The 21129-nt window shown below is 44.4% G+C and overlaps 1 protein-coding gene across 5 annotated transcripts in view; it reads left to right on the top strand.

The window, feature by feature from the left end:
* LOC142399113 (myomegalin) overlaps window positions 1–20636 on the top strand; it is a 38699-nt gene extending 18063 nt beyond the window's left edge. Inside the window, exons 7-46 of one of the 5 annotated variants that reach the window (XM_075483587.1) lie at window positions 968–1105; window positions 1198–1317; window positions 1419–1511; window positions 1873–2097; window positions 2177–2335; window positions 2425–2526; window positions 2893–3030; window positions 3140–3319; window positions 3479–3673; window positions 3756–3938; window positions 4021–4137; window positions 4230–4310; window positions 4407–4510; window positions 4625–4767; window positions 7238–7362; window positions 7475–7650; window positions 7772–8042; window positions 8800–9004; window positions 9091–9207; window positions 9330–9595; window positions 9675–9880; window positions 10125–10242; window positions 10369–10486; window positions 10606–10660; window positions 11412–11659; window positions 11738–11842; window positions 11949–12140; window positions 12266–12514; window positions 12648–12779; window positions 12876–12992; window positions 13088–13277; window positions 13364–13485; window positions 13749–13985; window positions 14111–14212; window positions 14439–14659; window positions 14757–14900; window positions 15034–15172; window positions 15532–15578; window positions 15813–15867; window positions 17855–20636. In XM_075483587.1, the coding sequence (XP_075339702.1) occupies window positions 968–1105; window positions 1198–1317; window positions 1419–1511; window positions 1873–2097; window positions 2177–2335; window positions 2425–2526; window positions 2893–3030; window positions 3140–3319; window positions 3479–3673; window positions 3756–3938; window positions 4021–4137; window positions 4230–4310; window positions 4407–4510; window positions 4625–4767; window positions 7238–7362; window positions 7475–7650; window positions 7772–8042; window positions 8800–9004; window positions 9091–9207; window positions 9330–9595; window positions 9675–9880; window positions 10125–10242; window positions 10369–10486; window positions 10606–10660; window positions 11412–11659; window positions 11738–11842; window positions 11949–12140; window positions 12266–12514; window positions 12648–12779; window positions 12876–12992; window positions 13088–13277; window positions 13364–13485; window positions 13749–13985; window positions 14111–14212; window positions 14439–14659; window positions 14757–14900; window positions 15034–15172; window positions 15532–15578; window positions 15813–15867; window positions 17855–17994 (6075 nt within the window). In that variant the 3' untranslated portion in view covers window positions 17995–20636. The remainder of the gene's footprint in view (window positions 1–967; window positions 1106–1197; window positions 1318–1418; window positions 1512–1872; window positions 2098–2176; window positions 2336–2424; window positions 2527–2892; window positions 3031–3139; window positions 3320–3478; window positions 3674–3755; window positions 3939–4020; window positions 4138–4229; window positions 4311–4406; window positions 4511–4624; window positions 4768–7237; window positions 7363–7474; window positions 7651–7771; window positions 8043–8799; window positions 9005–9090; window positions 9208–9329; window positions 9596–9674; window positions 9881–10124; window positions 10243–10368; window positions 10487–10605; window positions 10661–11411; window positions 11660–11737; window positions 11843–11948; window positions 12141–12265; window positions 12515–12647; window positions 12780–12875; window positions 12993–13087; window positions 13278–13363; window positions 13486–13748; window positions 13986–14110; window positions 14213–14438; window positions 14660–14756; window positions 14901–15033; window positions 15173–15531; window positions 15579–15812; window positions 15868–17854) is intronic. The other 4 variants (XM_075483584.1, XM_075483583.1, XM_075483585.1 and 1 more) reach the window with 4 other exon arrangements.
* The last annotated feature ends 493 nt before the right edge of the window (window positions 20637–21129 follow it).

Genomic DNA, 21129 nt, shown 5'->3' with positions numbered 1-21129 from the left:
ACCCAGGATTGTGTTAGTGTGTGCTTGGGCTTAATCTTCCACGTGTGGAAACTCCGTACACGACAAGTGCAGTCAGGTCTCGGTAAGCAGTTGCACTTGGCAAGGCCTAATTGCCTAATGAGTGCATTCATGCACACACAGCGAGGGCGATAATGTCAACAAAGAAGATGGGAAAGAAAGTGTTTGTTTATTTTCTTTTAAAATTCAAAGAGTAAAAATATCTTAACATATTGGACCAATGATCTATAATTTCTAAATTTATCTTGGTGGATTAAAAATTGGAATGCTTTGAAGCACAAAACAAACTTCATACAGATGTGTTTGCGTGCGTGAAATACTAAAATCCCAGTTCCCACAAATTGATAGTCCTTTATGGGCGTAATTCAGTTCTTGTCCTTAGGAAGAGTGTGTGATCGTTAAGAACATACTGCTGACAGAACTAGGTTAGATAAAGGGAAACATTAAGTCTCAGTGACTCTACTATTGGCCTACTTTCCCTCAGAAGCCTTGGGGCAAAGAGATCCACGTAATGTCAGACCACCCTGCCCTCTCAGCCCTGGTTGGCTACTAAAGCAACACTATTCAGTGATGATATCTGAAGAAATGAAGCACAGAATGAAACCACAAGCATTTATTGATTGAATTCTGCACCACACTACATGCTAATCTCAGTGTAAATGAGTGGGCAGGCAAACACAGAGAGACATTCCTCCTGTACTTAGTGAAAGTTGGAGGCATTATACACTGGTTACGTAAAGATAACAGGCGAAGCAATCTAGGCTCTTTCACTCCTGCTAGCTCGTGTGCAGATGCTCACAAACCACTCCATTGCCTCTTCTTCGCCACAGCTTTTCGCAGAGTAGACAAGTGAATGAGCAGAGGTTATATATGTTTTTTTGCACCTACATTATTACACAATTCGGTGTGGTGTAACTTCAAACTCTCGCTTCCTGTTTATTCTTTGCAGAACCTTGTCGAAGAGCAGCAGAGTCAACTGAACCAATATGAATGTGCGGCCGGTCAGTGTGTCAGCGAGCTGCAGAAAGCCCAGCTTCAGGTCCAGTCCCTGCAAGTCAAAATCAACAAGAGCGAGGCCAACAACATGGTGCGGCACAGAAAAACTGCTCATTGACCTTTCGTGTCCTCTGTGAATCTGAGGTCTGATGACAAGTCGTACACCCTGCTTTCCATTTGTAGAAGCTGCAGGAGAAGCTGAGTGAGATGGAGTGTGAGCTGCGTTCACTTCGCCAGGCTACTCAGAGTCAGGAAAGAACCATCCAGGGCCTCACTGAGTCCATGACCACCAAAGACAGTGAGGTGTGTGGTTTTTTTTTTTGTTTAATTAGTAGATAAAAACAAAGATTATACCTGAGCCTTCTTTAGAATGTGCTGATTTCTGTAATTCATTTTCTTGTAAGGCCCAGGAGCTGTACCAGCTCATTGAAGGACAAAACACCACTCTGTGTAAGCTGCAAGAATTGGCCCATGTCAACCAGCTTGCTCAAAGCAAGGTGAGACCTGATATACATCCAGAATCGGTCCTTAAAGGGGAACTGCGGTATTTTCAACATTAAGCCTCTTTTCTGAGTCGTCTGCAATGTTTTAGAACCCCCCTCACCGCTTTTTTGATGTTTACTGCTGTCTCCGGTATTTGCCTAATTTTGATTCTTCTCAACCTGCTTCAGAACGGCAAATTAGGCAAATACCGGAGACAGCAGTAAACATCAAAAAAGCGGTGAGGGGGGTTCTAAAACATTGCAGACGACTCAGAAAAGAGGCTTAATGTTGAAAATACAGCAGTTCCCCTTTAACACTCTTACTAAAGACTGTCTCATACTGTCTGATCTTGGTCTCCGATCATTCCTTGTCCAGGCTCCAGTAGGGGTGAGTGAGTCCATGACACTCTCCCAGCTGCAGAGTGAGCTGGTCGGGGCGCAGAGCTCCCTCTTCTCCCTTGGTCTGGAGCTGGAGGCCAGCCAGAGGAGTCTGAGCCAGAGCCAGAGGCAAGGAGATGACCTAATGAGATTCAAGGACAGACTCAACTCCGATCTACAAGAGGCACTGCAACACAGGGAGGTCACTGAAAAACACAACCAGGTTAGTGGGGTTTTGAGTGCGCGATTAGCCCAAATAAATGTTTAGGAGGCATGTGTGACCTCTCGTCTGCCTGCCGCAGGACCTGCAAAGTGCCCTTCAGAAACTTCGCTCTGACCTTCAAGCTAAAGAAGCGTCTCTGAAGGAGAACGAGACAGAGAAACACACAGTGATACAGGAAAAAGACAGGAGCATTGCTCAGCTCAAATGCTCCCTGCAGGACAAGGAGCAACAGCTACAGGTAATATTTACAGTCCCAAACACTCTGCATTGGTACAGATCTATGCAGGTATACATGCATTCATGCACAGTTTTTTTCATGCACTGTAGGAGTACTCTGAGATGTTGGAGTCTACAGGAAGTTCCAAACATAGAGATGCCCTGCTGGAAAAGCTAAGGGAGCGGATTAAAGAAAGAGACAGAGCTCTGGAGGTAAAACCCATCCACGTATGCTCTTTTCATGAGGATAATTCCACAGTAGCTTCTTAGAAAAGCAACAATAAGTTGATGATTTTGAGACTTAAAACAACCCTTCTCAGCCTCTACATCATTTACTTCTAAACCTGGAAGTTAGCGTAGACCTGTTTATTTTCCAGTCACAGTTTTATAATAAAGATGACGTTGAAAAGGATGTTGATTTAATGAATGTTAATGTCCGGTTGTGATGCGTGTGATTTGACTAGTTTATAGCAAATAAGAGGTTGTAAAACTGCACCTCTCCTCAGAACAGTATGCTGTAAAAGACAGTAAGAATATCAGATTAGAGGTCTTAAGTGGCAGTTTCCTCTCCCTCTGCAGCGTTCCATTGATGACAAGTTCCGCTGTCTGGAGGACCGTGATGGCCAGGTGAGGACGCTGCAGCTGGCCCTCAGGGAGAAGGAACGAGACCTGGAGAGACTCCGCTGCATTCTGACCAACAACGAGGAGACCATCACGGTACGCTCACAAACCACAACTACTGTGGTTTGGCTTACAGCTGCTTGGATTGATGAACACGAGCTATGCCATTTCTGTTTTTGGTTACACTTGCGGTTGTGACTGTCAGAGTCTGGATGCTCTGATGCGAGGTAAAGAGCTGGAGCTGGAGCAGGCAGCAGAGGCCTACAGGAACCTGCAGTGGCTGAAGCAGCAGAGCCAGGAGAGGGAGAGAAACACCCTGAGAGAGAAGGACACCATCATTAACCAGCTCCAGGCAGCCCTGCAGACACGCAGCCAGGAGACACAGGTAACACTCATTTCCCAGAAGTTGCTATTATCCTCTAAGGAGCAGCCATGCCTGTATAGACAAACCTGTGTGACCTGTTTTCATAAAGGCAGCAGGTGTGCTGACCGTGCTCTTTCTGGGTGTTTGCTTTTTTTTTTGTGTGTGTGTGTGTGCATGCAGGATCTGACAGCCGCCCTTGTTGCCAGAGCGCATGCTGGTCCCACCGAGGTCGTGGAGGAGCTGAAGGCTCAGCTGGGTCTTAAGGAGAAGCTCTTCCAGGAGCTGTTGTCAGACCGCAGCCGCCGGACTAATGAGCACCAAGCTCAGGTCCAGGATCTGCTCAGCACCCTGAGCTCCAAGGACCAGTATCTGCAGGTAGGCAGTGGTGCGGGTATTGATAAGCAGCAGGTTGACATGAGCAGAACAATAAAGTGATGAATCACTCTTTCTCTGTCAGGACTACTCCTACAGGCTTTCCTTGGTGGTTAGTGAGCGGACAGGCCAGCTGCAGGAGCTTCGCAGACAGCTGACACAAACGGAGCAAGAGCTGTGTGAGCTGAGACGGGACAAGGAGAGGGAGATGGGAGGAGAGACCGAGCATCTGCGGGGTCTGCTTAAAGAGAAGGAAGCCTTTATCAAGGTATTGGGTCATACATCTCCCATTGCTCCCCCCCTTGCTTTGTTTTCCTCACACCTGACCATCATAGTACGCTTTGTGTCAGGAGCTGATTCAGGCCCAGGAAGAAGCTGTGCAGCCATTTTCAAAGGAGAGCGAGGCAGAGATGAAGGCTCTGAAGGATGAGATGCAGCTTGTGCTGAAGAAAGAGATGGAGGCTCAGGTATCTGTGGATATGGGCCTGGAGATGATGCACCAAAATAACCACAGCTGTTGTTTCCTAATCTCAGAAATGTTTATATCCGCTCCCTGCAGAAGGAGCTCTCGGCCCTGCGTTTGTCTCTGGCTCGCCGCCAGTCAGAGGGAGTCGTCACAAAAGACAGCCCTGATCACCAAGTAAGGTTTCACATCACGTAAACCATTTTTAGGGTATTTGTATTGCTTAAAAGTGATTTATATGAAATGCTTATCTTGCTTGCCGCTGTGCTCTAGTGTGTGCTGGAGCAGTTGGTGGCTGAATACAACAAGTTAAATGACGCCCTGCGGGTGGAGAAGAGGTTGTACCAAAATATGACGCACTTTCATAATAGTGACGGGTAAGGTTCACCACAAGGTGTGCCGAGTGCCTCCCAGATTTCTGTCAGCACAGTACGTTGGAGGGTTTTATGTGTTTGCTTTAAAGATTCCTTTGTGTTTTCCTCTTTATGCAGAAAATCAGAGAAGATCCAAGCTCTCCACACTGAGCTGGATTCAGTTCAAGCACTTCGCGGACAGCTGGAGGAGGTCCTGGCCAGGACCAGTAACATAGCCCTGGTGCTGGAAAAGGCAGCTAAAAGGCAGCCTGACTTTGGAGGTGGGAATGGGCAGGGTCCAGCCTCCAAGGCTGCAGGCGGCACTCTCACTAACGCCCCTTAATGCTCTGCACCACTGAGTGAAACTGGCATAATTATTGTGAGATAGAGCTGCCTGTAACCGTTGACGGTTGGGTTTAGCAAAGACTGAGGTCAAATGTTGAATATGATGAGGCTCAATCTACTAAAATTATGTATTAAAAGAAGAATCTGACCCTTAATCTTCAGGCAGCTTTGTCCAGTTAGCACAAGCACCACTGACAGAAAGAGCCCTGGTCAGATTAACCTGTGTGAAATGAAAATGTGCAGCTCTGAGTTTTATTTATTAACATCTTTTGTGAGTTTGGTGTGAACATGTTTTTATATTCTTTTGGAAAACTGCCTGCTTTGTAGTCCGATCGTTCTATAATGCCATTTCTGTGTACTGTCTCTCACCGGTGTCACTCTTCCAGCCTTACCGTCACAGTGAAGTTCCGTCTTGTGGAGAAATTCAAGTCCATGCCTTACAGTGAAACGTCTCGCCATCCATCATTTGTTTTATATCATCTGTTTGTTAACAGGATGTGCACACTTAACAAAGGCCTAAGCTACAAATCCGAAAAGGTGGCCAAGCACTTAAAGTCAGTGCAGTGTTAACCTTTAGCTTCAGCTTTCATACATTTTGTGATGTGAACCTGCTCTGCTTTAGTTATATTTTAGTCAAATAGATACGCATGAAACAGGTTAGACGCATTAGATATAAGCTTGTAGGTGCGCCAATTGCTTTAATGAAACAATGTGGTTATTTATTTATTGAGATGTGCGCCACTTGAAGTATATCTGCTTATCACTTCAGCTTTGTACTGAGATATGAGAATATATAATATTGAGCAATTCTACAGTCATAGAAATATACAGTATTACAGAAATAATACCAGCTTAGAGGAAGATTTTAGAGATTTATATTAGCTAGAGGACATTTTCCAGGGATTTGTGCCCCAATCCTCATCTAGCCTCAAAGATGAAAATCGTTGTCAACATTCTTTTTTTTTTTTTTTGTATTTTAAATGCATAAAAATAAACGTGCTGGCTTTTTCTCAAAAGCACCTCTGGTATGAATTTCTCTTCATTGTGTTTGATTGGGAGTTGGTTTTAAGAATATCCCAAACCTGAAATCCCCCACTTGGTCCTTGATTAGGCCACCCCTTCTCCCCCCCTAAAGATCAACTCTCAGTGTGTTTTACTTTTACTTACCTCCTAAACCCCTTTGAGTACAAAAAGTTTACTTCTACACTTCAGTCCGCTCAGTTCATACTGTGTGTCCTGGTGTTGATTTTTACTTATGAGCACACACTGAATTGTCGAAATGTCACAATGGAAATATGATCACAAATTTGAGATCCCGAATTCATGTAAACATCCCCATTGAGCAATAATGTGTTCTAGAGTCCAAATGTCCTTGTTCCCTCATGCATGGTTGTGGCATGGTTTTCATGTTTGCATGGCTGTTTGGTTGTGATAAGCAGTTGGGTATTCACAGTTGACCAATTAAGGGTTGTTGACTGTCCTTTCACTCAACATCTCAAATAGTAATCTGTTATTTAAAAAGAAAAAAACAATTAAGAAAAAAAACATGTAAGTATGTGGTAGCATTATGTAGTCCCACAGTGGGTAAACAAGGCCCCACATTCTCTCCCATTCAGCTTTCAGAGCACATTGTTTCAATAATAGCCCAGCGTTTCACTGCAGGAGATCCCTGGCCTCTCATTAGCACCACAAACACAGTTATTATGTTTAACTCTCACTTGTTTTTGACGGTTTTACGGGTAGAGACATGTTAGAAGTTAAGTGCCGTTAAACTTTCCCTGATTTTTAAAATAATAATAATCCGATAAGTCTCGGTGACGCATCTAAAGAAACACACATGCACCTGTGAGCACACTGCGCAGTTTGTGTGTGCTGTGCATCATCAGTCCCTTTTCTGTGAAACAATTTCCCTTTGAAATTCCTGTCAGCCACTTTCCACTGAACCTTTGCTTCCTGCAAACTAACACCTACCCACGTGTTCCTCTCCTGATCTTTGTGTGGCCGTGTGTGTCTCTGCATATTCATGACTAAGAGTGTGACACAGAGTACGCAATCACCAGCGACTCTTTTGGAAAAAGCAAGATTCCATAATGTCCGTGTCAGTTTTGAGAATTTAAAGTTGCTCTCATAAACACACACCTACACAAACTCATTGTGGATTACGCAGACTTGAGTGTTTGTGGCTGGCAGACAGGCAGTGTATGACATAACAATTCCCTTCAGTCCCATGACTTCTAATGTGGTGATTCAGTACAGAGACAGATCTGTGGAAAGAGAGGGACGCTGGAGTAGGAGAGACAGAATCTTACAAGAATAAGAGGAATAGCTGCATTTGAAGATCTAATTTAAAGAACTAACAGGGGTTGCAAAAAGGATCTTTTCCTTAAATGGTTATTGTGCTTTCAGAGCTCAGCACAGAGGAGGAGGAGGAGGAGGAGGGGGATGATGAAGATGGCAGCAGCGATGAGTTCACAGACAGCATAGAGGAGGATGGCAATAATGTGAGCAGCACAAGCTTGAACTCTATTCAGGTATACATTTTGAACTACATTCGTTTTTTTAAATGCCTTTAATATGGAGCGACGTGTGGCCATGCAATGCGAGAGCAAGTAGAATAAAGTAATCTTTTCCCTGACTTTTCAGGCTTGTGCAAAGGCTGAAGGATCTGAGCGTGTGACTGCAGAGCTAATAGGAGGCGTATTCTCACAGAAAGCTGATATAAAGCAGCTCGAAGAAGCAAAGAGGGCACTCGAAGTTGAGCTTGAAGAAATAAAGTCCCAGCTTGAAAAGGATGGCTATACTTCTATGGCCGAAATGAGGTGTGTGTTCCAAAAATCTCTCAGGAATATCCATGTCTATTCACTCTTTGCCCCTACTGGGCTGGTCGGGGATTTGTTGGCAACACTGTTTAGGTCTGTGTCGCTCTCTTTCTCTCAATAGGAGTGCCCTGCAGAGGCTGCAGCAGGAGAACCAGGCACTGACAGAAAGGCAGGGATGGGCTGGAGCAGCTGGACTGAGGACAAAGGTGAAAAAGAATCTGAACCAAGAGGAGGAGGGTAGTGAGGGAGCGGATGAAGGCTTGGAAACATCTCCTGTGCTGTCAGGGAAGCGAGGTCCTCCTAGTTTCAGTCTGAGCAACGAGTCAGGAAAGAGGCACTGCCTAAGGCCGCGCTCCCTGGACCTGCCGCCCCACCAAACTAAAACGGTAACGGTAGGTATTCTATATATTTATTTAATGTAACTGTTAATGGCAGTTTTACTCTCTTTAATTCCATATCAGAGTCTTGAAGGGAGTAAGATTTGACAATATCATTTAATACTTTGAGGGAAAATTAAACTCAACAAACATATCAAATGTCGTCTTGAATTTCATGACAGCAACACATTAAAAAAAAAAAGGACAGGGCCAACAAAAAGCCAAAAAAGTAAGTGATTCTAAAAAGAAACAGTTGGAGGAACATGTTGCAGTTAATTAGGGATTATTGGCAACAGGTCAGTAACATGATTGGGTATAGAGAGAGCCTTAAAGAGGCAGAGTCTCTCAGGGGTAAAGATGAGCAGAGGGTCATCAATCTGCAAAAAAATGCACATACTGCATCTATTACAACAGCAAGGCTTCATAGCAGAAAAGTCCAGTTGCCGGACTGGTCTGCATGCAATCAAGACCCTTCACCTATAAAAAACATTTGGTGCATCATAAAACGCAAAATATGACAAGAGGACCCAGGACTGTTGAGCTGCTAGAATCCTATATCAGACAAGGATGGGACAACATTCCTCTCCCAAAACTGGTCTCAACTGGTCTCCGTTCCCAGAAATTTACAGACTGTTGTTAAAAGTAGAGGGGCTGCTACACAGTGGTAAACATGGACCTGCCCCAACTTTATTGAGACACGTTGCTGCCATCAAATTGTAGTTGAGCTGCTGATTCAGTCATGGTCCGTTGCTGAAACACTTTCCTTTTGCAGGATGTGGGGCCTGCTGGTGGAAGGAGTGAGGTTGGAGTGCTCTGGCGGGATATAGAGAAGGGTCTACGCGAGCAGGCGGCTCGTCTTCGCTCCGACCTGGTTCTGAGCCAGAAGGAGAACAGAGAGCTGCAGGAGAGGTTGATGGTGTCTGAAGCCACAGTTCAGGCTCAGGCTGAACAGCTGAAGGACTACAGAGATCTGCTCAGTGAGTGTCTCCTGAGGATGTATGCAAAGGAGGACCTAACAAGCCATCAGATACTGAAGTGTGTTCTTTTTTTCATGTCCATGCAGCGGAGACATCTGTCCAGCAGGCCAGTAAGCAGGTGCAAGTGGACCTCCAGGATCTGGGCTATGAGACTTGCGGCCGCAGTGAGAACGAAGCTGAGAGAGAAGACACCAGCAGTCCAGGTGATTAACAGGGAGCAGTTTTCTCTGGGACTAAAACAGGCTATATTTCACTCCTGTAAAATACACTCACTTCTCCTCATTACTCATGCTTAAGTTTGCATCTTCATCTCTCCCCCACTCAGAGTTTGATGACTTGGAAATGTGCACAGCACTCTCCCATCATCAGGACTCTGAGAGTGTGGGCAGTGGCTGGTACCCCGGAAACTGCAGCCATAACAGTGGTGCTTATGAAACGCAGGATGGATCAGCCTCTCTCCAGCATCTTGTCCAGGATCTTCGCTCACAGCTGACCCGCTGCCACAAAGTGATTCGTGGACTGCAGCTGCGAGTCCGTTCCTTGTCTGCCACCAGTGACTACGCCTCCAGTCTGGAGCGCACCCCTCGCAAGGTTCTCTACATTCTCCTCTGATTTATTCTAGGTGCAGAACAATTCCAGAGCTTTATTTTGTTTTATCCTCATCATTTAGGTAAACTGGGCATTTGAGACATCACCAGCTCCTAGTGGTGCAGAGGAAGATGAAGGCTGGATGTCTGACCCTCAAGGAATGCGCTCCAGTTCCAGGCCCAGTAGGGAGCTGCAAGAGCTCATGGAACGGGTTGCGACACTTGAGGCTCAGTTAAAGGGAAGCAAAATGGAGGGCAAAGAAGAGGGGAAATGCGCCACCTGGCCTGGGTAAGTGGACATATAGATGGAAGAAGGGAAAGAGGAGCAGGAAAGGCCTCTTACTTCTTGCTATAATTCCTGTTGCCACTATTATTCCTCTGTTTCCCTTGGGCAGATTTTTTTTTCTTTTTTTTCTCATGTCTCATGAGAGCACTGACTCATATGACTTAAAGCCTTTAGTACTCAGAAAACTAGACTCTATTCATATTGTGGTTTTTAGTCCATTTGACTGTTCTTCGTCCTACCCTCACAGGAAGTACAACTCTCTGATCCAAGCACAAGCTCGTGAGCTGTCCCACCTGAGGCAAAGGATGAGAGAGGGGCAAGGAGTCTGCCACATCCTGACCCAGCATCTGGGAGATACCACAAAGGTGCTTCATTCATTTCTTTATTCAGTGATATTTTACCCATTTTCTGCTAAATAAGCTCACATGAAGGTCGAGGGGAAGATTAATAGTCCATATTTTCACACTTGCTCATCTCCTGACAACTTTCAGGGATTCGAGGAGCTCCTGCGGGCCAATGATATTGATTACTACATGGGTCAGAGCTTTAGAGAGCAGCTGGCTCAGAGCACCGCCCTGGCTCAGAGGGTTATCATCAAGATAAGCGGACGTAAGTAACATGTTCCCATCATAGAGTAGAATACAGACACCCATTTGACTTTTGTCGTCTTTACCTGAAATTGTTGCTTTTATTGCCCTTCTTCATACTCCATCGGTTGGTTTCTGTAGGAGAACGTGCAGAGAGCCATGATGACAAAACGGGCCATGAGTTGCTTGCCTTAAGGTGCGTCGGCTTGATCTCACTTGTGTGTTTATGCTAACATCATAACTTAGTATGGGAGTAATGTAAGCCAAGTAGTGTTCTGAGGGATTAAAATAATGTTCACCTCTACATACATACAGCAAACACACTCTGTCCAATGTAGCTGTGGCTTTGTGGCTGAGCATTTACACAAGTTTACTATTGACAGTAAGGGTACTAATCCACAACTAAATAATAATCTTTCTCAAAATTCAATCACAAAGCATAAATTTGACATTATATCATGAATGTTTGTACATGTTATGAGCATGCTGGGGTTATATACAGCATGTAGGCAATCACTATAAATACTTGAGGTACAAATCCCGACCTTTAAATTCTCACCAAGAAAAAGACTATAGTATCGCCTAAGCTCTGTGACCTATTACCTTCCTTAAAGGCTTTAGCTATAGCATATTCATTTAGCAGAACTCTGACTCCTCCCCCAGTCATTAGTTCACGTTACATGTGAGGATCACTGCACATGACTGCTAAAGGGGACAGAAGGCTGCCGTTAATCCGCACTCGGGTCATATAAGGTGCTGTGGTTGAACAGACATCTTGCAGGTGTCCCACCAGGCAGGCTGAAGACAATCAGAGCTGCTGAATCTTTCTGGGATATTGTCTGAGTCAGTCATATCCTGGGTCTAATTTTTCTTTAATGTAGTAAAATCTTTTAGAGCTGTCGGCTCACATTGTAACGGTTGAGTCTGATCTTTGTGTTTGTGTGCAGGCTGAGTAAAGAGTTGCAGCAGAAAGATAAACTCATCGAGTCCCTCCACAGCAAGCTGCAGCAGCGTCCTGAGACCCCGTCCAGCTGCCACGCCCTCTCCGAGACCACTGACCAATCAGACAGGACCTCCCTGGTGTCTGATGAGTACCAGACCAATGAGGACGTGGAGCTGTGCTCTGATTTAGACGCCAGGGAATTTCAGGAGGATCACCGGCTACATCAGCAAAGACACACGACAGAATCAGACGGTAATGTTGAATCTAATATTTCTTCCACCCACAGAGGTGCATCGTTCTATCCCTTCACTTTCCCTTCCCCTCTTTTAGTTTGTTCATCTCTCCCTCCTCCTCATGGCTTCCTCAAGTCTTCCAGCAGCTGTCCCAACATGCTTTGCTCAGCCACTGTGGGTCTGACCAGTCAGTCCGCAAGAGGTATGAGACTCACAGTTGGTTATGACTTAGCAAAGTAACAACGACGTCAGTTTTCATTTTTCCTCCTCCTTTGTGTTCTGTGCCATTTTCTGTCATTCTCCTCCAGCCCTTTTCAGTGTTCCCGTCTCATCCTCCCTCTCTGTCCCCTCTGGCCCTGACGTCTGGGGTTATGAAGTCTCTTCTGACCCCCGGCCCAGGGCCCTGTCTGTGATTGCTGTTCGCCCAGAGCTGGACTCGCTGTACAAACAGATGAGTGAGCAAAACAGGGGTGAGGGCCCTAAGAGAGAGTGTGCCATGGGTGAAAATACTTGAAACTTCTTTGAAACCCACCATCTTGACTCACATATTAAAATCCTCTGTTGTCCCGTGAGTGCTTCCACTTCTTTTTCACATCCCTCCTCCTCTTTGTTTGTGTGGTTACAGTTTATGGAGTTGCCCAAGAGAAGAGTCCGTTCAGTCTTTCACCCAGTGCCCACAACCAGCACGACCTCTCAAGCTACAGCCAACTATCCCATCATGCCTTTCAACAGTACCAGCTGGGTGGCATCCCCGAGGGCCACTCCATCAAGTCTGACTCAGGTCTAGTGACAGGAAGACCTTTGTGGGATGTGGAAAACTTTGTTCAGCCATTTGGAAGCTATTCTGGAAACCAACCAGGAAGCAGCCCGGCAGGTGTGACACAATACATTTAGTGATATTAACTCACGTCGATATCAATTCTTGGCCTGCCAGGATTCATGTCTACAAAGTTTTGTCTTTACGTGTATTCTGAAGATATTTATCGTCGGTTACTGTTTTTTTCTAGGGGTAAATTTAATAGAGGAGCACCTGTGGGAGATAAGGAACCTGCGTCAGCGTCTGGAGGAATCCATTAGAACCAATGAGAGACTCCGACAGCAGCTGGAAGAGAAAGTGGCCTCCGCTGGGCGTGATGGAGGTAATGTAACCTTCCACGCTTGATATACTCCAAATATCTAAGTAACTAAGTGACTACGTAGTGAGTAATATGTCCTAATAGTCTGTTGTTATTCAGGTGCACCAACAAACATCTATATTCAGGGACTGGACACAGTCACTCAACTGTCCAATGAGATCAGAGTCCTGAAAGAGGAGAATCTTGGTCTACAGTCTCGCCTGCAGGCCAGCACAGGTGCTGCATCGTAATGCTGACCAACACAGAACAGTAGGGATTTTAATTTGGGGCATATTCACAGGGAACCTATCTGGTCTCACCTTTTCTCACAGATACAAATGAGGAGATGGTGCAGTTACGGGAGGCAGTTTTTGCAGCACGTGCCCGCCTGAAGCAGGCGGAGCTGGAGGCCGAGCAGTGGAAAGAGGAGCTGAGACGGCTTCAGGCTCACAGTCAGGAGCAGGGACAGCAGATCCACACATTAAGACAGGAGCGACAGGCCGGCCAGGAGAAGAGCAACAGGTTGGCAGCTTTCTTTTGTTGTCTATGTGCGTGGACCTGTTTGTTCTTTGACTTTAATCTATCACAATGTATCTGTGCTTTGTCAGGCTACAGCACGAGGTGTCTCTGCTTCAACAGCAGCTGTGTGAGAGCAGGGAACTCATCCACTCCCTGCAGAGTGAACTGCACGTTTATGATCGAGTGTGTTCAAGCGCAAAGGCAAACAAAGGTCAGTTCATAATTTTGTGAGTTTGCAGGGCACATTTTTCTGCCTTTAATAACTAAAGTTCAAACCACTATGCAATGAAGCTCCTTACTTTGGCTCCATCTAGTGGTAAATAAAAGAATGGATGAATAACCTAAAAATAAAAAAAATAATGACCCATCATTTCATTATCAGACGGAAACGATGCAGTCAACAAACGCCTGTCTAAGTGCAAGTGCCACCTACTGCATCCAAAAGTCACCAGTAATTGTGTCTTTCCACTTTAGGGTACCTGTGTGAGGTCGCAGGTCTTCCAGTGGAGCTGAGCGAGCTGCTGGCAGAGGTGAGGAGTTTGCGGGCCCAGCTGCAGAGCAGTGTCCAGGAAAACAGCGCCCTCAAACAGCTGGAGCTCCACAAGCAGCTGGAACAAAAGTTAGGTGTCGCGTCGCCTCGAACTCCTTCTCTCTCCGCCCTCACTGCCAGCCCTCAGAGAGAAAACTTCTACAGACGACAGCTGCTTCACGGTGAGACAGACGCTTCGAGGCCCGACCCCGACGTACTGCAACGCAACATGTTTGTGAGGCTCAGTGTGCTGTGTCGTGGTTTGATGTGTGTCCAAGCCTGGTTTGTGTATCTGTGTGCTCCACAGACCCAGCTCCGTCTCCACCTGTCAGGGACATTGGTCTGTTTAACTGTGGATCTCCTGGTCCCCCCTACTCAGACTTGGAAGACAGCCATAGCACTGCCAATGGTGTGACTTTAACTGCAACTGCTTTACTGCAACTTAATCTGACTTGAAGTTGTTGCTTTATTATAGAGAAAAGCATATTACCTCGTAACAATAATAACTCTGTTTTGATTTAATCCACCTGTCCGCCTTGTATTAATAACTTCTAAACTCCAATAAATCCTCTTTTCCATTACAAAATATTACATTAATGTCATGTCAAAGTACATTCCCGTTCTGTAACCTCCAGCAGACCCTCTTGACCCGCACTCTGAACTGGAAGGGGAGGCACCTGATGGCTCATTTGCGAACCGCAACGGTCGCCACGCTATCGGTCATGTGGATGACTTCAGTGCTCTGCAGCAGCAAATCCTAGAGGGCCGGAGCCTCATCCAACGCATGGAGGCAACCCTGCAGGCCTGTCTCACCCCGCCACTGCTGGAGGGCAATCAGAAAGACAGCAGCGATCTGGTTTGTTTCCAATACAGAATAGCTGTTTCAATACAGAGAAATCACAACCCTAATAATGACTGTGGAGCACACATTTCTCACTCAGCTCTATTGGCAGGTTCTGGACTATGGATGTGTGAAGAGTCTTCTGTCCAACACCAAGACTCTGAGGCAGATCTTGGAGGAGGCGATGTCTCTGCTGAAGATGTTCTGGAGAGCAGCTCTGCCAAGCACAGATCCTTCCATCCAAAACCTCAAGAAGGTTTGAAGAATATCTCGTATACGATAATGATGATAATTCGATTTTAAGACTTGATGAGCTCAGTCAAAAATGTCATATAGAAATAAATGTTAACAAATGTGGGCCTGCTTCTTGCGTGTATGTTTTGGAACAGGAGCATTGCATGCAGGAGGAGATCCTGTCCCTGAAACTGCGCATATCTGAACAGGAAGAGGTTCTGAAGGGGACAATACAAAGACTGAGGAGCACCAGCCGCACCAAGGAGAGCATGGAGCACTTTATTGTCAACCAGCGTGAGTGTTTATGAGCACAGGCGTGTGACAGAGTGGCACAAAGAAATGTGGGATGGGCAAGGGCAAAACCAAAGACCTAATAAGGTCAGAGCAAAGGAAGTTTTGTAAGCAGGCAACACTACACATCCCTTCATGGAAGTGGAAGTGGAGAAATACCTGTTGGGGTTTGACAGTCGCAATAAATCAAGCTAATGCACTGTTCCTCAGGTTTTAACACACAGGCCTTTGCAGCTTTCACATAAGCACACAGGATAGGGTTTTTGTACCTGAGGTCCAGAAAAACAGCTGTAAGGAGATGTGTTTTTATTATTGTTTTTATTCCTCTTAGTTCCTCATAAATCTTTCCCTTGTTTTTGCAGTATCAAGAACTCGTGATGTGCTGAGAAAAGCTAGGACGAATTTGGAGGTAATCAGAGATCACTGCTTCGCACACACCCACAGTTATATCAATTGAATGTTGTTAGGTTATATCTGTACATACCCCACATTATTGTGTCTGTTATTGTGTCTGTTATTGTGTCACACATGGTGTGATGTCCCCGGTGTCTCAAATGTCTGTTGTAAATTCACCACTTCGCTGTCTCACTTGTTCCTTCTTCCTGAATTTGTCTCTCCTCCTTTTTTCCTTTAAAACCCCCAGAAGAATGAGCTGAGACTTTCCTCTCTAAGCTCCTCCTCTTCCTCTCCCTATGCTGGTAATTGTCTGACATCTTGTGGTGTGGCAGATAGGTACATGTTGTCCCAGGTGGCCTTTTTTTTTTTTTTTTTTGGCTTGTATAGTAAACGTGATAAAGATTCTATGAACTGGGGCAGCTTTTATCTGCTTTTTCTAATCACATTGACATCACTGCTTCATCATCTAACTATCTTTATCTTTCCACTTAGTGTTTTACATCATTTCTGCTTGAGTTAAAGAAAACAAAAGGACATAAAATGTAATGAAGATGATGACACAGTTCTGGTCCAGAATATAAAAACAAACTGACTACACACACAGAGCTCAGCTGAACAACCTAATGATAAAATGCATGCTTATTAAGTGTCCTTGACACCTTGTTTTCCTCTTAAGACACCACAATACATTGAGGTGTGTATCCACCTCAAATCCCTCTGAATCCACACAATTTTTGGCAGTAACTGTTGGTTCTGCAATACCAAACTATATTAAAACTCAGCAGCAAAGCGTTATTTACTTCAACACATACCTCTGGTATTAAAGCTGAGTCTATTTACAGCTTTACTTCCCCGCAGTAAGTGCCAAAATAACCCACGAGTCTCCACTCTGGCCGTGTTGTCAGAGTATCAGTGACTGACGTGACAGACTTAGAAAAGTTTGACCGTTTTCCTGAAATCACCGGAATGAGCTGTAACCCAAACACCTGGATTCTTTCCCCACCATAAAACACAGCATAAACACTGCAAGTGAGTGTCGTGTGCCAGTGTGACTGGATATGTTTGCAACAGCATTGCTTGCTGTGAAATCGCTCATTCAGCTGTGCTTGGGGAATTTCATCACAACTAACCTTTTGCACTGCAAACCTCTCTTTGCTGTTATTTGTTTTTGAATGAGTAGTGTGACATTTTGGGAAGTATTTGTACTCGTTGATTTTGAGAGTTATATGGAGAGACGGATAACTCATTTCTGTCAACTTGTGAAATAAAAGTTAAATTTAAGCGAGTTGATATTCAGCCCATGCATATTTAAAGGGGACCAATTATGGCCTTTTCAGGCTGAATGCGACATGCTCTGCACCCGGTGCTTGACTCAGAGCACCGGTCACAGAGGGCTGGTCAAAATAGCTGGAGTTTTCAACACTTAAAGCTTATTATTTTGTTGTTGGCAAGAGGGCAGCTCATAGTTTGTATGCAATGCATCTGGAAGTCTGCATCAGGCGTACACCCTGCTCGGCACAGCACAAAATCCTCATTGTGCGGCACAGCCCAATGAAATGTGGTGACATCACCGCACTTGGTCTGAAAGGACCATTATCCTTATTTGCAGCTATACATCTTCATATCAGGTGACTCGTCTTGACAAACACTCGTATACACTTTCCTCTGACTGGCCAACTTCTGGAAGGCTTCCAGGCAGCTCCCGTTGTTTGTGAGCTGTATTGCCTGTTACTCATCGCTGTGTTATGCCTCAAACACATGTCTGTATAGATAAATTTGTGGCCAGCTGATGTTAAAAACTAGACCCAGTCTTAGGCCTGAGATTTAGAATTGTAAAGATAACATATGTTTACTTCAATAAAGAGAGGTTTAGGCGTGTTTAATATGAATATCTGAAGCTGTAACAGTATATGTGACAGAAAATAAGAAAAACATGATAGGTAATAGGGAAATTATATCATGTGTGAGGTACATCAGACAACGGTGGGTACGTAAAAAAATCGTCTTGCACGGGGAGAGGTACATAAATCATGTGCAAAAGTCATACGGCAGGGACTAAAGGAATTTACTGCTCAGATATAATACATTTGTTTCACTCTTTAGGTTTTGTACGTGTACTAATTATTAATCTACTAATTAGCAGATTCCATCTGCTCATCTAACTCTTGATAAGAAAGTAAATATCACCCAAAATGTCAAACTGTTCCTTTAATGTTGCATCCCATCCAGTTTTAGCTGTCTTCATCAGGACTGCTGATTTAATATTGTCCCTTCTCCGCACATGTCCAGCTGAAGACCCAGGAGGCGCTGCCAGAGAGCTCGTTACTGATCGCAGTGTCCTGAAGATGAGCTGCGCTTCTGGAGTTGCCGTGATGGCAGCCAATCAGCGTATGGCAACGAGGAAGCGCAGCAGCCAATGCCTGCTGTAGACTTTTAAGGAACCACACTCAGTGCCGCCACATCTGACCTCTATGCTAAAACAGCCAAGTCCCACCCTCCGTTCCTCCCACTCCACACACCAGCCTGCCCTCTCCCGTCCAACTGACCTCCATCCAGCCATGAAAAGACTTGCATTCTTCCCTCCTTGGGGCAATATGTGCTCAGTATAATCTGCACCTTGAGCCTTACCAAACCCCCTTCATCCTGTAACCTGTTCGTGACACTTTCCTCCATCACATTGTCTTTGAGTGACACAGTTAGCAGTTTGCCTTGTCGAGTGTGTGACAGAAGGTTGATTGAAATGTGCCTCTGGTGGTTTCTGTGATGTGCGTTCAATTGATGGAACTGGCTGAAGATGCCTTTGGCCACTTATCCATGAATCAAAGTGGTTTTCACCAGATCAGGGGGATATATTACAGAAGCATTCTGGTTATGTATGAGTTAGTTATTTTTTATTGTTTTTTAAACAGAATTGGGTAAAGATTGGATGATGTAAACCAAAATGTTTCTATAATATATCCTCTTATCTGCGTTTAAGAGCATCCACTCAGAGCCAGGCAGCCTGTGGACAGAAAAGATGTTTGTGCATGTTTAAAATGGCTTGTGGAAGGAATTCTGTACACATGTGCACAGACGTACTATTTTAAACAGTATGTCTGTGTGTGATCGAACACAGCTCACTCAAAGACAATCGCCTAATCACCTATGACTGCCACAGAAATGCAAGCTTTCTCTTCGTGGTACTTTTATTAACGAGGACGTTTTTTGCAAATGCAATGCAAAGAAAAGCAACCCCTGCAATGTATCATTACACAAGATGGAGGAATGTGCAGTAGGTTTGTTGTGTACTAGCTGTATCTGTATTTGTGGAGGAAGCTTATGAATGATTAGTCAGCCATTAGCCAAGGGGGTTAGTATTAATACAGCAATGCAACGGAAGGGTCATAAATGTGTTTTATTGGCCTCAAACTGCAAACTAAAAAGTATTAAATTCACACAAGACAGGGGTCCATCAGAGTGGGATTGATGTATAGTACGCCATATTTAAAAAAAAAAGAGAGAGGTCAATGTACTCAAATGGAACCAGGCTAAACACGCGTAATCGCTCCTCTGTAGGAGTTCTCATATGAGCATGTGCAATAATGATGTTTTTTCTGAAATTATGCTGCACTGGATTATTATTCACACTCATAGTCATGTTTTGGACACAGCCAGTGTCATGATTGTATTTATTTCTCGTGTGTTGAAGCATGACAGAGTTTGCAAATGAAAATTGAAGTAATGGAACAGAGAATCGCGAATTACTTGCCAAAGTTTGAGCTTCACGCTCTTTGCTCTGACTTGCCTTATTCATGTGAATGATAAGTTTGGATAAGCCGCAGGGTTACCAACGTGTCTTTTTTTTCATTTTTATCCTCCGAGGGCTTTTAGAACCACCGAAACGCTAACTGTTAGACAAATGGTTTGGTTCATTTAAAACAGCCACAGAGATGAGCTCCTCTTATTTTATTTTTTTTGTTTGGACCAAAACTCAACTAAAATGCCTTTTTGAAAGAAAAAAAAAAAAACACACAGGGCCATATGCTATTTTCTTAATGGTATTTCTCTTGGTTCAGGCCGTCTTAGCATTCCCATGGCAAAGGCAAAGGAGACTAAGTTCTTACAAAGGATACAAACTTTGGCAGGCTCCTGGTTGGGTCATTCTTCTGTAGTTTGTTCACATGTAGCTTTGTGCGTTTTATTGCTGTACATTTGCCATTTAGTGCTGTAAATAACCCGCTTTTCTGTATGAAGTTTTGTGTGCATGTGTGGGAGTGTGTGTGTGTGAGAACAGCCAACATTTGCTTTTTGCAAAGTTGATTATCTGGGTAGCTGTGCAATAGCTCCATATATTTTATTTTGATGTTAAACATCATTTCATTGCAATGTGTGTATTTTGCTATCGTCACCCCCCTGCAGTGTATGACTCAGATGCTGTGTGTGTTAGAGGATTATGCCACTTTGAATCAATTAGTCAAAAAAGCTGCATCTGATAAGTAATCACAAACTATGCCTTCATGATATTTAAGACACTGATCACCTGTCATCTTTAAAACGATAAACGTTGCTTCGCTTGCCTTTAAATTTAGCCTCAGAGCTTCTTCTGCTCTCAGCGGTAGAAATTGCCTTGAACAAGCACCTACCCGAGTTGTGCCAAATTAGCTTTAGTTTGCGCTTAGGTCTTCAGGAAAAAAAATGAAAAACTGAAGACAAAAGTTGCCAAGTTTGGGCAGTATGAAGTTAAAGAGGGAAGGTTTTTTTGAATAAGTCAGTACAGTTTAACAAGAAGGAAAGCCAGCTCCTGAAATGATGGGTCCTCAGAGCACCTTGTTAGAGCGCAAACAAAGCTTTTTTGCCATTTGTTGTTAAGGGAATCAAACTGCGGGTTTGTGTCGTCGGTCCAGAGTTGCATATGTATATACTGCTGTCTGATTGGTGCAGCTTTTTCCTGAGTTTGTGCGTAACAAACTAGAAAGCCGATACAGGTCTTGTATGGATCCTGTGTCTGATCCGGTGTGTTGTATTGGGTTAAGTAGTAGCAATGGATTTTGAACGGATTTTGAGAAAGAATGAATAAAACACTTGAAAAGCTTCTGTGGTTTACGTCTGATCAGTCCACCATCACATTTTTATTATTTTTTTTATTGGTTTTAGATGTGGATCCCCACCGACCTCCTGCTTGTGCTGTAGTTCATCAGAGTAACTTAGCATCAGGTGGAAACGGTGTCCTGACACGCACTAGGGGGCAGTTCTAAATCCCTGCAGCGATGTGAGAAGTCAGAGATGCACTCGGTGCACAGTTGAGTCAAACTATGGTTTTAGTTTGACTGGACCATTTAATTGGACCACATCAGACATACCTGGATCCCTAAGCTGATCATGAATTCTAAAAAGTTCGGCTTTGGTCCGACTAAGAAAATAATTAGGTTTTCTTGTAGTATCTTAAACGTGTGGTTTGTCCTCAAGTGGGGCATAAAAGCTGCTCAAGTGTCAGACAAAGATAACATTAAGCCCAAAGGTTTTCACATAAGAAATATCTGCTCTGTGCCACTATAATGTTCTGAAAAAGCCCATATCTGTCATTT

This window comes from Odontesthes bonariensis, chromosome 14, assembly GCF_027942865.1.
Source record: "Odontesthes bonariensis isolate fOdoBon6 chromosome 14, fOdoBon6.hap1, whole genome shotgun sequence".
NCBI lineage: Eukaryota > Metazoa > Chordata > Actinopteri > Atheriniformes > Atherinopsidae > Odontesthes > Odontesthes bonariensis.
The sequence above is the reverse complement of the archived record's forward strand: the minus strand, read 5'-3'. Positions and strand labels throughout refer to the sequence as shown.